Source organism: Halichoerus grypus, chromosome 5 (genome assembly GCF_964656455.1).
Source record: "Halichoerus grypus chromosome 5, mHalGry1.hap1.1, whole genome shotgun sequence".
NCBI lineage: Eukaryota > Metazoa > Chordata > Mammalia > Carnivora > Phocidae > Halichoerus > Halichoerus grypus.
Genome location: NC_135716.1, coordinates 95658746 through 95672827, shown reverse-complemented (window position 1 = coordinate 95672827; position 14082 = coordinate 95658746). Strand labels below are relative to the sequence as shown.

The 14082-nt window shown below is 38.8% G+C and overlaps 1 protein-coding gene across 1 annotated transcript; it reads left to right on the top strand.

Annotated features, from left to right (window-relative positions):
- Window positions 1-48: 48 nt before the first annotated feature.
- Window positions 49-13810, top strand: ATP5PB (ATP synthase peripheral stalk-membrane subunit b). Its single transcript, XM_036103676.2, has 7 exons — window positions 49-198; window positions 479-515; window positions 4285-4430; window positions 6180-6343; window positions 6747-6872; window positions 12252-12431; window positions 13470-13810. Exons 1-7 carry the CDS (start codon window positions 159-161, stop codon window positions 13545-13547), a joined length of 771 nt encoding a protein of 256 aa, XP_035959569.1. The 5' UTR covers window positions 49-158; the 3' UTR covers window positions 13548-13810.
- Window positions 13811-14082: the final 272 nt, after the last annotated feature.

The following is a 14082-nucleotide window of genomic DNA, read 5'->3' as shown; positions in this document are numbered from 1 at the left end:
TATCGCGAGAAAAAGAATTCGAGGCAAAGTCAGTGGACAGAGGGCGCAATGTTCTCTTCTCGCGAGAGTTGTGAGCGACCATCTTGCTCCCGCCCCTGACAGAGCCTCTTGCCGGGGTCACTGGGACGCAGAGCTTACTGTGCGGACCCTGGTTGACCATGCTGTCCCGGGTGGTTTTTTCTGCGGCCGCCGCAGCGGGTAACCTATCTACACCCTAGTCCGGGCTATCAGGGTGATTGCAAAGGAGTGCGTCTAGGGTTACTGGAGGAGGTGGGAGGAAACGGGGTGTAGGAAGGCGCAGCAAGACTTGGCCCCGAGTGCGGAATGAGTTGCGCCGCTCACTAGGGGCGCGCGTGGGGGTCTTGGGAGACTGCAAAGAGGGGTGCATGGCCTTAGTGGGCGGGCGCCGCGGGGACCGAGGAAAGGACAGTCCAGATTTCACCTTGACCTTGCTGACCTGCGCCTTGTTTGTGTGCAGCCCCCTGTCTGAAGAACGCAGCCCTCCTTGGTCCAGGGTAAGTAAGAGGGGTGTAATACTTCCTTCGTCCTTGTTTTATCACCTCATTTCACTTCTCTGTAACCCCCTCTTAGCTTTAGGCCCGAAATTACCTTTCTTTAGGTAATTTTGAAAGGCTTAAAGCTTCATTCAAACACTGGTGCTCCTGTAACTGTCTGGAACATTGTGTTATCATCTCATGGCAAAGACTAAGAGGGTAAGTGATGTGTTCTAACTAAACTAGAAGCTGGTTTTGGTGTCTTCTAAGCCCCGCCCCTTTCCCTTGTGACCTTCATCTGGACTTAGCTGCCAGCTGCCACAGCGGGAATCGGGAGTTTCTAGATTGCATACCCAAAAGCAAGTTTTATTAAATAAAATAATGAAGCATGTTATTTTTAGTCTGTCTCCCAGATTCCGACTTTTACTGCCAGATCATAAGAGTCAGAGAAATCATTCATTGACTCAGTAAATATTTATCTTGCCACTTATATGACAAAAGATAGAAAAATAAGTAAGGCTAACCTGTTTTCGTGGAGCTCAGTCTCTGAGAGGAGGCAGCTATAGAATAGTACTTTAGAGCAAAGACTCTAAAGCTAGGGTTATACCTGGGTCCTCCACTACAAGCTGTGTGACCTCAGTTTCCTCCTCTACAAAATGGAGGTAGTAGTATATTATGGTTAGGAGAACTAAGACTTAATTCCTGTAAAACTCTAAAAACAGCATTCCATATATAATACATAGTATGTGATAAGTGTTGACATCTGTTTTTAATGTTTCATAAATCATGTTAGTTTTCTTTGGAATTTCTCTTTGCATCCAGATTTAGCCCTAAATCTTGCCAAAATTTGACAACTATTTTTGCCTTGAAAAAATGGCTTTTAATGCACCTGTAATTAATTTTTGTGTGCAATAAAGTGAGGCTGCAATCGCTTCCAACTTACCAGAGAAAAAAGATTCCATACAATCAGGTAAACCATTTTAATAGAAGTCATAAATAAATAATTACATATGTAAGATGTAAGGAACATACTTGATTTCTGTTTCACCTTCCATATCTAATATATGGAGAAGAGCAAGGCTCTTCCGCCAAATTATATCTGGACTTCTAACCATTCTTCCACTACCACTGCTACTGAAGTGTGAACCACCATCAACTTTCACCTGGTCTATTTCAGTAGTCTCTTAACTAGTCTCCTTGCATCTCTATTCTTGTCCCGTTATAGCCCATTCTCCTAGTAGACTTAGGGATTACTTGAGGCCCCCCATCCCCCACCCCAGCAAAACCCTCCAGAGCTCCTCATGCCACTGAAATAAAATCCAAAGTTACCATAACCCAGAAGGCCCAACATGAATTGGTCTCCTCCTACCTCTTAATTTATCTCCTTATATTTTCTTTAAGCTCACTCTAGCCATGCTGGCTTCCTTGTTGTTGCTATGAAAAGCTTATTGTTGCCTCAGGATCTTTGTACTTGCTCTCCTCTCTTTTCCCCAGGTCACTGACTCAAATGTCGTCTGACCTCCTATCAAAAAAGCTTTTTCCCATTCCATTGCTCCCTAGCTCCTTACCTTACCCCATTTTTCTTCATAGACTTTCAGCAGCCTGGAATTGTGTATGGACATACACACTCACACTTTCTACAACCCCACTGGAATGTGAAGGCTGGGACCTTGTCTGTTGCTATGCTCCCAGCACCTGACATAAGGGTGAATGAATGTAAGATTGGGGAGGCCTTTAATAAAAAGGATATGCTCGAGATGTTCTGAAGGCTGTTGGGGTTGGCAGCCATTTAGTGAAAGCCATTCCAGGCAGAAGGAGCAGCATGAGGCATGTTGTTTGTTTTTTTTGTTTGTTTTTGAGAGCTGTAAGTAGTTCCATATGGCTAGAGGATGGGAGAATGGAGGAAGAGGATAGAAGATCTGATAGGTTCCGAATCATGTATACTATGTTAAGGAGTTTTGGGTAGGCAGGAGAGCCTGTTGAAGAGCTTTAAAGTCAAATTTGCATTTTAAAAACATTGGTACAAGTGTAGAGGGTCTAGGTTTAAAGGGGTATTTGTTGAGAAGCAGAGAGACCAGGTTTTGGATTAAGTAGTTTAGGCCAGAGATGAAGAGGGCTTGAACTAAGACAGCCAGCTCAGGAGAGGATTTGAGTTGGCCTAAAGCAAGTTCTCTAGTTCTGTGATTTAAATCAGTGGTTCTTGGAGTGCCTGGGTGGCTCCGTTGGTTGAGCGTCCAACTCTTGATCTCAGCTCAGGTCTTGATCTTAGGGTCTTGAGTTCAAGCCCCATGTTGGGCTCCACACTGGGCACGGAACCTACCTAAAAAATAAAAACAAAGGGGCGCCTGGGTGGCTCAGTCGGTTAAGCGTTTGCCTTCGGCTCAGGTCATGATCCCAGGGTCCTGGGATCGAGCCCCGCATCAGGCTCCCTGCCCCTGCTCCCCCTCCCTCTGCCTGCCACTCCCCCTGCTTGTGTTCTCTCTCTCTGTGTCCAATAAATAAAAATCTTTATAAAAATAAAAAGAATAAATAAACCAGGGGTTCTCATCCTGGAGCAGTATTGCCCTCCAGGGGACATGTGGCAATGTCTGAAGACATTTTTGGTTTTCACCACTGGGTGGGAGGGGGGGATGCTGACTGGCATTTAATGGCATAAAGGCCGTGGGGATGCTGCTAATCACTCTACAGTGCACAGAACAGCCTTCCATAGCAACAAAAAAATGTCTATACTGATGAGGTTGAGAAATCCTGATTTAAATGAAAGAATCTTGAGCATGATTCTCAAAAAAGTCGGTAGGCTAGGTAATACATTGGGAGGCAGAAATAATCTTCAAAAGATAAAAGTGTGAAACCAAAATCAATGAAATAATATAAACTTTTACATTGTAAAGGGATAGAGGTAGAATGGGGATGTGTGGGACAAAAACATACTGAGAATTTGAAGGAGACTGAGCTTGACAGCATACATAAAAAAGACTAGAGGATTTTGTTTCATCAGAATTTTAATGAGATACTATGCTGTGACTGCTAAAAATGCAGTCTTGGGCTGTTGGAATATGAGAATAGTTTACAAATCCATGGTACAATAATTCAAGCTCAGTAATGGCATTAGCAAGTTCTCAATATTTGTAGGATGAATGAATTGGTGAAGCTGTATTTAGAGTATTATCTTCGGTCGTGTATACCTCACTGTAGTAAACAGAACCAGAGGGCTCCCTGTGGACAGTCAGGATTGTGAGGGAACTGAGATGTTTAACCCAGATACATGGGCATAATGTATGTTACATAGAAAAATAAAATTAGAACTAATGGATAGATCGGTTTCAAGTATGTACACAGCAGTTCAGTTTAAAGATGAACATAATTAGAGCTATCCAACACTGAAAAGGCCTGTTTCACACAGTGGTTGGTTAGCACCCCATCACAGAATAATCAAAAAAGTCAAAGTTCTGGCCATCAAGGTGCTCACAACACAGTGGAGATTTAATAGCTAATTGCTTACATGGACCTTTACTGTATGCTTAGCACCATTCGAAGCAAAAATCCTCACAGCAGCCCTATAAAATCATATTCTTTATTCTCATTTTACCTAGAGAAATTTGCAGTTACAAAAGCTTAATCTACTTGCTCAAAGTCAAGTGGTTGGTCTAGGATTTAAACCCAGATAATTTGGCTTTAAAGTCTACGTTCTTATATGTTGTAATTCTAATAGTAAACATACAAAGTGCTAGATAGATGACCTTTAAGACCTGCAGAATAGCCTTTAATTTTGTGTCATTGCTGCCCGTAGGGTATTGCAGGCAACAAGGATCTTCCACACAGGGCGGCCAAGTCTTGCCCCTGTACCACCTCTTCCTGAACATGGAGGAAAAGTTCGTTTGGGGCTGATTCCCGAAGAATTCTTCCAGTTCCTTTATCCCAAAACTGGCGTAACAGGTAAGCATTTGCCCAGTGTTTGATAGTATGTTTAGATGGTATAGTTTACGTTTACCTAGGATTTTAGTGGTCTCTTACCTCTTCCACATATACACAAAATGAAGTCAATAAAGTAAATTGTGGAAGTAATTCAGTGGAACAGTTGTGACTTGTCTTTGAAGTAAACGTGGTTGGGATTTTAACTTTATAGTATTGTCTCCATTTGTTGATACACCACATCCACTGAATGCCAGCTCTGTGCCAGGTACTCTTCTGGGCATACAGTGGCAAGCTGAGGTGGCTGCCATCACGGAACACACATTCTGTCATAGGATAGACAGTAAAGAAATGAGTAATTGTAGGATACATTGTCAGGTAATGGAAAGAGCTTTGGATTAAAATAAAGCTAGCTAAGACAATAGAGGTTATTGTATATATACATAAAAACAGAAATTGGGCCATGTTTATCAGTTTTTTCTTTTAAGAAGGCATACACTATTCTGAAATCTTAAATTTTTATAATGCAGTCTGCTTTCACTTATATTAATTAAATAATATTAAACCTCACAGCGGTCCTGTAAGAGATTTTTATTACCAAGAATAACTAGAAAATAAAGAATTTGCAGAGATTTATTCTCTCTTTAGTGACTGGGTTGGACTTAAACCCAGGTTCTCCAATTCAGTATTCTTTGACAGCATCCAGGGGCCTTTCTTGCTCCAGCTACTGCTGTGACTAGGGAACACTGGAAACCAAGATTTTTGTGGGTTTTTTTAACCCTCCAGGGAGTGGCCGAAAATAGCATTTCTGTAATGGAAATTGCAAGAAACATTAGGGTCCACAGATTCCCCATGGGAGATAAAAATGTACCTACGATAGGCTTTTTTGCCAGTTCACAGTTGAAATTTTTAATTTACATTCAAATTTAAAGTTTATATATTGGAGGCAAATTTTAAAAAGAGCTGCTGAAACTTTTTATGGGAAACTGGATAAAATACATTTGAGACTGTTAACCTTTTTATTCTTGTAATAACGCCGTAACATCCTTTGGTACTTGTGTTGCTCAGAAACACTGTAAAATGCTGCCCTTTAAGGGGGCAGCTTTGTCCTTGCCAATATCTTCTGAAGCACAACAGAAAATCCTAAAGAAATGTACATCATGGTTTTGTGTCCTTTCAGAACCCACAGCCTGGTATTAAAGAAAAAGATAGCTATATTTGAAGCATTATAACTATAGTACTATAGGTACTATAGGAATTGAGAATCCTGATACTGAAATCCTTTTACATACATATTACTTTCTATTAGGGTTTTTTTGTTTGATTGCTTGCTTGCTTATTTCCAGTGTCAGGTTCCTATTCAATAAAAATAGGCAGGAGTGGATAAATTTTATCCTGACCAGTATTCCCATTCAATAAATAGTATATTTTGCTGCACAAATTACTTAAGCAGTTGTGCTAGGCACTCTACATAATTTCTCAGTTTCCTCTACCCTGTGAAGAAAGTACTGTTCCCATTTTACAAACGAGGAAACTAAACTCAGAGATAATTTATATTGCTCAGTTTCTTCTGTGTTGCAGAGTCAGATTTCCTGGAGTCCAGATGCTTGTTTCTTTTTCAGCGCTACCATACTGCTGCTCAGTGCGGGATTATTTATAAATCCAGCTACTTTAAATCATTATATAACACCTTCAACTAATCAAATGTAGAACTTTCTGTCTTTCCTTTCAGATATAGTGTATCCATCATAAAATAACTTTTCCTTCTTTTAGGACCCTATGTGCTTGGAACCGGACTTATCCTATATTTTCTGTCCAAAGAAATATATGTGATTACTGCAGAGACCTTCTCTGCCATATCAACAATAGGGTTGCTTATCTATGTAGTTAAAAAATATGGTGCCTCTATTGGAGAATTTGCTGATAAACTCAATGAGGTAAGAACTGTAAACCTGATTTGTCATTTTAGACTATGTTAAAAGCATCAGTACCATCAAGTGATGTTTCTGATGTTAATGTTAGGGGACAAGCATATAGAAATGAATCTAATTACAATGATTAGAATTATAAGTGTTAATGTTGGTCACTAATTAGAGATAAATTTTTTTAAATCTACAAAACTTTGTCCAGTTTTTCCATAGTTATGTTCATTGGACAAGATATTGCATAGCTATTATGAGCAATTATTTTTAAGGATTTGTGCATTTCTCCCTGTATGTGTATATGCTGCTTGAGGGGTGTTTTCACAAATGAGGACTGTAACTGAGGAATCATAGAATGAAGCTGTTTTTGTTATCCTTTATGCTTTTGCTGATCTTTGTTGTAAAATCAAAATTGCAGCAAAAAATTGCCCAACTAGAAGAGGTGAAGCAGGCTTCCATCAAACAAATCCAGGATGCAATTGATATGGAGAAGTCACAGCAGGCCCTGGTTCACAAGCGTCATTACCTTTTTGATGTCCAGCGGGTAGGTTTCAGAACCTTCTAAGGAAAATAAAGTTACTCATTTGTGTGCATTTAGAATTTTATGAGGAATGGTTGAATATGTTGAGCATATTTTATTTAGAAAAGAGATTCGGGTGGGGCTTGGCAATTACAGCTATTTATATATTTAATATCTATCAAGTGGATAAATAGTTATTCTAAAATTAGAGTAAAAGTTAATAAAAGAACATATGTTGGATCCACACAGAAGGAAAGTAGTCATTAAATTACAGCTGACTAAAAAATGGTACTCGCTATCTAAGGCCATAGGTGAAATACATGCTGTGTGGTTCATGTATGCTTGCTATGAGGAAATCTTAACTTGACATACTTGCTCTGAGGAAATCTGAGACCTTGTATTGCTATTCACAAAGCAAATTCAGATAGCTGTAAAGCTTTTTACCATGGTCAGGGCATCATTAGATTCTAAAATACTTCATTTCTGAAACATTTTTAGGAATATGCTCAAGTATTTTTTGTTTTAAGATTCACATTGTTGTTTACTTTGAGCCCCTGCTTCATGCCTGGTATTTACAGTGAGATGCCCTTATATTGAAATTTTATGTTACAGAAGCACATATGAAATGAAAAATGAGATGCTGAGGTAAAGTATCTGAAATGGTAAAGATCTAGGCCAGTATTTCTTAGTGTGGTCTTAGTACCACGTGTATCAGTCCTCTTTGGTGCAGGTTTATGGACCCAGTCCAAGACTTGTGCAGTCAGAACCTCTGTTAGGAGCTATCTAAGAATCCATATTTTTAAAAACTGATCCCTAAAGATTCTTAAGCACATAAATGTTTGAAAACCTCAGGAAACTTTAAAACCTCTTTCCATACATATTTAGATTTCAACCAGAGAATGCTTCCTATCTCATACATGATATGTACACACAAAATCTGACTTTTGAAGATGTAGCTCTTTAATAAGAATCAGATGGTAGTCTTTATGTTTTTACTTGTTTATGAAATATTTAATGACTATTGATTGAGCTTTTCCTGTGTGGAGACTCTGGTCAAGGCAGGTGTTTGGGAATAAAAGAAAGTCTGTCTTCTAGCCAGGGGTTGAGAGAAGCACAGAAAAAAAATAATTGAGCAGATAGGAATGTCAGTGGTAATAAGTGCTATGTAGAACAACAAACTAGGAAAGGAAAAGAGATTTTAGAAGAAGGGAGTTAACTTTTATTAGGCAGTCTGAAAGGCCTCTAATGTGTTACTTGAACAGACTCCTGAAGTGTTGGTGCAAGGTATGTGGACTTGTGGGGAAATAGTATTTTAGCAGAGGGAAGAAAAATCTTAAGGGCCCTAAACCTGGAAGCTTACTTGGTATAGTCAAGGAATAGTAAGGAGACCAGTTGAAGCAGAATGGGTGAGGAGAAAAATCCAAGTAGAGAGTGGTCAGGGGCTAGATTGGGTCAAGTCTTGTAGGCTTCTCTGTGGACTCTGATCCATCCTCTGAATAAGAAAATCACTGAAGCTTTAAGCAGAGGAGTAATACGATCTCACTTGCCTTTTGAAGGGTCACTCTGATTGCAAATAGCCTTTGGTCTTTTAGCATTGGTTTGAAATGCCTACAAGTTAGCCAAGTAGAGTTGTTAGGTTTAGACTATTGGATATATGAGTCTGGAATTTATGGGGAGAATTCCAGAATTCGAGGCTGGAGATTTGGGAGTCATAAGCTGACAGGTGGTACTTAAAGTTATAAGACTAGAACATGGTGGAGAAAAACCGGTGAAAACAAGGACAGTTCCAGTGTGTAGTCATCCTAGTTATGGTCAAGAAATAAAGGGCCTAAGAATTTGCCATGGATTTAGCAACATGGAGGTTATTGGTAACCTTGGTAAGGGCTATTTTAGGGAAGTAATGGGAGTTCGTTGAAGAAAAGGTGGAAGGGAAGAAATTGGAGTCAGAGTATAGACAACTGTCAAAATTGTCAAGGCATTTTACTCTAATGGTAGGCAAAGGAATTAATTGCTAGGAGGGGAGGATATAGGAATCGAGATTTTTTTAAAGGATGGAAAGTATAGTTACACATGTTAGTGTCTGATAAAAGGAGAGAGAGAGGAAAATTGATGCAAAAAAAAAAAGGGAGAGAGGTGCTGGAGTGATGCCCTTCAGTAGGCCAGAGGGCTTGGAATATAACGTGTAGGTGGAGGGGCTGGCGTCGACAGCTCAGCCACAGTTACAGAAGGGAAGGCAAAGTACACGAGTATGGATTCAGATAGACTGGTTTATGTGGTGGTAGAAGTGTGTGGAAGTTCTCTTACTGTTCCCCTTTTCTCAGTGAACTAGGATGAAGGTCATTGCTGAGAGTGAAAGTAGTCAAGGAGATACTAGAGATTTAGGAGAAAGAAGACCAGGAGGGTGAATGGACTAAAGAAATGTACTTAGAGGTATTAAAGGTCTACTTGAAATTAATACCTCTATTTAACAGGCAGACCTATAAAGATTCTCATTACAGACTAGAAGATAACATTCCTGTCACTGTTATTAATTCGATATTATTCTTGAGATAGTAGCTGGATTCGAGAAGAAAAACGAATAAGAGGTATATAATTTAGGAAAGAAAAGGCAGTTATAGGTTACCTGATTATATAACTAGAAAATCTACGAGTATCAATATAATTATTAAAATAATTTTAATTTCAGTCAGGTGTCTGGGTATACCATTAATATCTATAAGTGAAATCAGTACCCTTCCATATACAAATAACAGTCAGTTAGAAAATACACCAGAAGAAGATAAACTGTCTAGGAAAAGATGCCTCAAGTAAATTTCACTAGAAATGTGCAAAGTTTTTATTTCAGAAAACATACAATGCTTGTGAGGTGTAAGGTGCTAAGAACCTTGTTCTTAGATTGGAAGACTCAGTGTTATAAAGACATCAATTCTCCCTCCTTTAATCTCTACATTTAACACATTCCTAGAAGGAAATACTTATAGCTTGGAGGGAGGGGATGTTGGGACTTGGACAAATTGATTATTAGTTAAAAAAAGGAAGAAGAAAGGAAGGAAGAATAACCAGGAATATTTTGAAAAAGAGAAGTAATGAGGAACAGTCCTGCCAAATATGAAAACCCATTATAAGATATAAGGAGTTGTAAATAGTATGGTGCAGTGCATGAATAGAAAGTCAGGGTGGCACAGCACAGATCTAGAGATCCAGCTAAACGCTAAGGCAGCGTAGACATGGCAGTTCCATTGTAAAAGGGAGGTAAGTGGGCACTTGTGTAGAAATAGGGTTGGTTTCTTACCTTTGACTTTCTGCTAAAATAAATTTCAAACAAATTAAAGATCTTCGTAAGAAAAGAAGCCATAAAGTAGAAAAAAAGAACACAAAAAAATACCCTTGGAGTTGACAAGGCCTTTCTAATAAAGATAACAAAATCTAGAAACTTATGTATGGTGACAAGACGTTAACTAGACTTTGGTGGTTTCACAATGTATATGAAATATCGAATCTGTGTTAAGCACCTGAGATTATACTTCAATTTATAAGAATTTTAAATTACACCTCAATTTTTAAAAATTCCATGGATCAAGAAGATGTGTTCATACACACACACACACACACACACACACACACACACACACACACACACAAGAGAGTACTGCTGAGCCATCAGAAAGAATGAAACCTTGCCATTTGCAATAACATGGATGGAGCTAGAGAGTATTATGCTAAGTGAAATAAGTCAGAGAAAGATTTCACTCATGGAATTTACGAAACAAAAAAATGAACATGGGGGGAAAAAAGAGAGGCAAACCAGGAAACAGACTCTTAACTGTAGGTGACAAACTGATGGTTACCAGAGGGGAGGTGGGTGGGGGATGGGTGAAATAGGTGATGGGAATTAAGGAATGCACTTGCTATGATGAGCACTGGATGTTGTATGGAAGCGTTGAATCACTATATTCTACACCTGAAACTAATATTACGCTGTATGTTAACTAACTGGAATTTAAATAAAAACTTGGAAGAGAAAAAAAATAAAAATTTAAAAAATCCAGAAACTATAAGAGGAAAAGTTGTTAAATTGATCTCATGAAAGTTTTACGTGTAAAAATGAGCATAAAGTTAAACGACAAACTGGGAAGAAGATGTGCGTTCCATGTAACACAAAAGGATAGTTAGTTACCTTAGGAAAGACCAACATCCCAGTAGAAAACTAGGCATAGGACACAGACCATTCATAAATAAATGTAAATGGTTTCTAAATATGTAAATGTTCATACGTAAATGTTTAATAATGACGTTGAAATTCCTGGGTTTTTTTCTGCTTATGAGAATAGAGAGTAAAAGGTTTTATAAATATCATTGGTCAGGGTTTGAAGTGATAGGCATTTGTGTTGCTGGTAGGAGAATGAAATAGTACAACTTTATGTGGAATGTGACAGTATTAATCACAGTTTAACAGCATGGGCTTTATAGCTTGGCTCCTTGTATTTGGATCTTGGCTTCACAATTTATTAGCTCTGTACCCTTGGACAAGTTCCTTCTGCTTCAGTTTCCTTGCTGTAAAGTGGATATAATAATAGTAACTATCCCATGGTATGATTACAAGACTTAACTGAATTGACACACAGTTTTTAGAATATAGTAGGTACTCAACATGTTATTACAGCAAGTTTTTTTTTTTTTGTTAACTTTATTTTTTATTTACTTATTTAAAGATTTTATTAGAGAGAGAGAGCAAGCGAGGAAGTGAGCACGAGCAGGGGGAGGGGCAGAGGGAGAAGTAGACTCCCCGCTGAGCAGGGAGCCAGATGTGGGGCTCCATCCCAGGACCCTGGGATCATGACCTGAGCTGAAGGCAGACGCCTGATGACTGAGCCACCCAGGTGCCCCATTTACAGCAAATATTTACACATAAGTGCAAAGACATATACAACAGATGCAGCATTATTTCTGGTAAAATTGGAAGCGATCTAATGTATTAATAGAGCTTAGTTAAACTCTGGATTATGGGACCCCAGTATAGTAGAATTCAATGTAACTTAAAATTGTGGGTCTAGATGTTATAATTAGTAAAAGTGATGTGTGTGCGTGTATATATGTGCATGCCTGCCTATACCTGTATTTTGTTTATTGAATATTTCTGGGAGGGATGGAATACAAGAAATTCAGGAAGATGGTGGCCTGTGGGCGGACTGGAAGAAACTCACTATATGTACTTTTAAGTATATTTTTACCATATGCTATTAGAATTTATTTGCCACATACATCTCTTACCTATTCGTATTAAATAATTTTGCATAAAATACAAGAAAGTGGTGTTGGGGTATTCTAACCAACAGAATCCGCAAAGTGGAAGTGATCCTTCAATGATGCCAAATTTTTCATCAATTCTTAATCTTGCTTCAGAATAACATTGCTATGGCACTGGAACTTACTTACCGGGAACGGCTGCACAGAGTATACAAGGAGGTGAAGAATCGCCTGGACTATCACATCTCTGTGCAGAACATGATGCGCCGAAAGGAACAAGAGCACATGATAAACTGGGTGGAGAAGCATGTGGTGCAGAGCATCTCTGCACAGCAGGTGCGTGGTGTTCTGAAGCTTCTGGAGTTGTATGGGCCTCTGCTGGTGCTCTGTTAGGATAGGAATAGCTGGCAAGGAGTCTGTTAGGATAGGAATAGCTGGCAAGGAGCCTAGAGACGCTGGGGTCGTCCTGGTTCATTGTTCTGGGTAGTGGTAACCTGGAAGACGCTGCACGGCTACCTTGGTGGCTTTTCTCCCCCTCAGAATTTGGTCACCAAAGGGTCTCTCGCTGTGAAACAGCGGCAGATAGTTGAGAACACTGATTGTGGCACACTTGTATTCAAGTTCCATCATGTGGGAAACGCTAACGAACATATTTCATTTCTCTGTACGACAGACTGGATAAAGCTCTTTCTGAGTCCCTTCCATTCCCTAATTCCATGATCTCTACTCCCATTTCCTCGTCCTGGCCGCTTACATGATTGGTCTTGAACAGAAAAGAAATGTGTTTTATTACTGACCTAAATTTGTTTTCCTTTTTAAAGTTTATATTTTTTTAATTATGACTTGATTTTTTCTTTCCCAAATATTTAGGATATGTAGGCATTTCTGATCATTTTCTGTATAACCATCAAGGACTAGAAGAACAGGGTCTACCAACATTTAATGATTTTTTTTTTCCACTAAATTGTCTTTTACATAATTTAGAAATGGAGAAAACACTAAAAAAAGAAAATTATTTTTATTCTTAACATTTCTATGTTATTAATGTTTGTTAGGTTGCTCTTTTTCAAGCAGCTGTTAGCTGTACAAGCTAACATTAGTGGCACATGGTTACAGGAGTGTCTGGCTTCAAATTCTATATAGATTTCACTCATAAAAGCTGTGAACCGGGAGATTTTAACTAATTCCCTGGATTTGCTTAGAATAAATTGCATCTCCCCAGTGGTACATAAAAAATTCCTAGTAGTCTGTTGTCATCTTGAGATTCTGTAGGAACTTCAAGATCTTGTAGGAGCTGTCCTTTAAAATTACAGTATTTATACCTGCTTCTGTGATTTGGAGAGGTCTAACCAGATTTCTCTTTCCTTATCACAGGAAAAGGAGACAATTGCCAAGTGCATTGCAGATCTAAAGCTGCTTGCAAAGAAGGCTCAAGCACAGCCAGTTCTGTAAATGCATCTATCCCGGTGGAGACAGCTAGGAGCAATTGACTAAAGAAACTAGTCCATGTAACAAAATCTTTCTGTATTGCTGTCTACTGAAGTTACACTTAACCTTTCCTAAAAATGAAAAGTTTGTTTCATATAGTCAGAGAATTAAAACAATCTATTGGCCAACGAGATGTTTTTCATCCTTCTTGCTCTGTATTTTGAGTTCCACGATCACTTTTGAATGAGCAGTTTGCTGTTAATAAAATTTGTTGGCTGACTAATGATTACCAAGTTATAGTATAGATTTGTAATTAATTCTACCATCTTACACTTTATTTATTTTTTTTATTTCATTGATTTTATTCAGTATTGTTCTATATATCCTTCCAGAAAGGGGTCACTTTTCTGTTTGTAGAATTGCGCTAGTCTTGTCTTTGATCTCCTGTTGAGTTCGTAGGTGTTCAGAATGGTTTGATAACTGTCTAGCTGAATTCCTGGGACCAGACAAAATTTAAGTCTCCTACTCCTCCACCATCTTGCTCCTCCCACCCTCTTGC

What these genes read in the sequence shown, in the direction of transcription:
- ATP5PB (XM_036103676.2), top strand. Translation starts at nt 159, where the DNA reads ATGCTGTCCCGGGTGGTTTTTTCTGCGGCCGCCGCAGCGG. An exon ending in TTCTGCGGCCGCCGCAGCGG is followed by an intron (nt 199 to 478) that starts GTAACCTATCTA and finishes GTTTGTGTGCAG; the next exon opens with CCCCCTGTCTGAAGAACGCA. An exon ending in ACCTTTTTGATGTCCAGCGG is followed by an intron (nt 6,873 to 12,251) that starts GTAGGTTTCAGA and finishes ATCTTGCTTCAG; the next exon opens with AATAACATTGCTATGGCACT.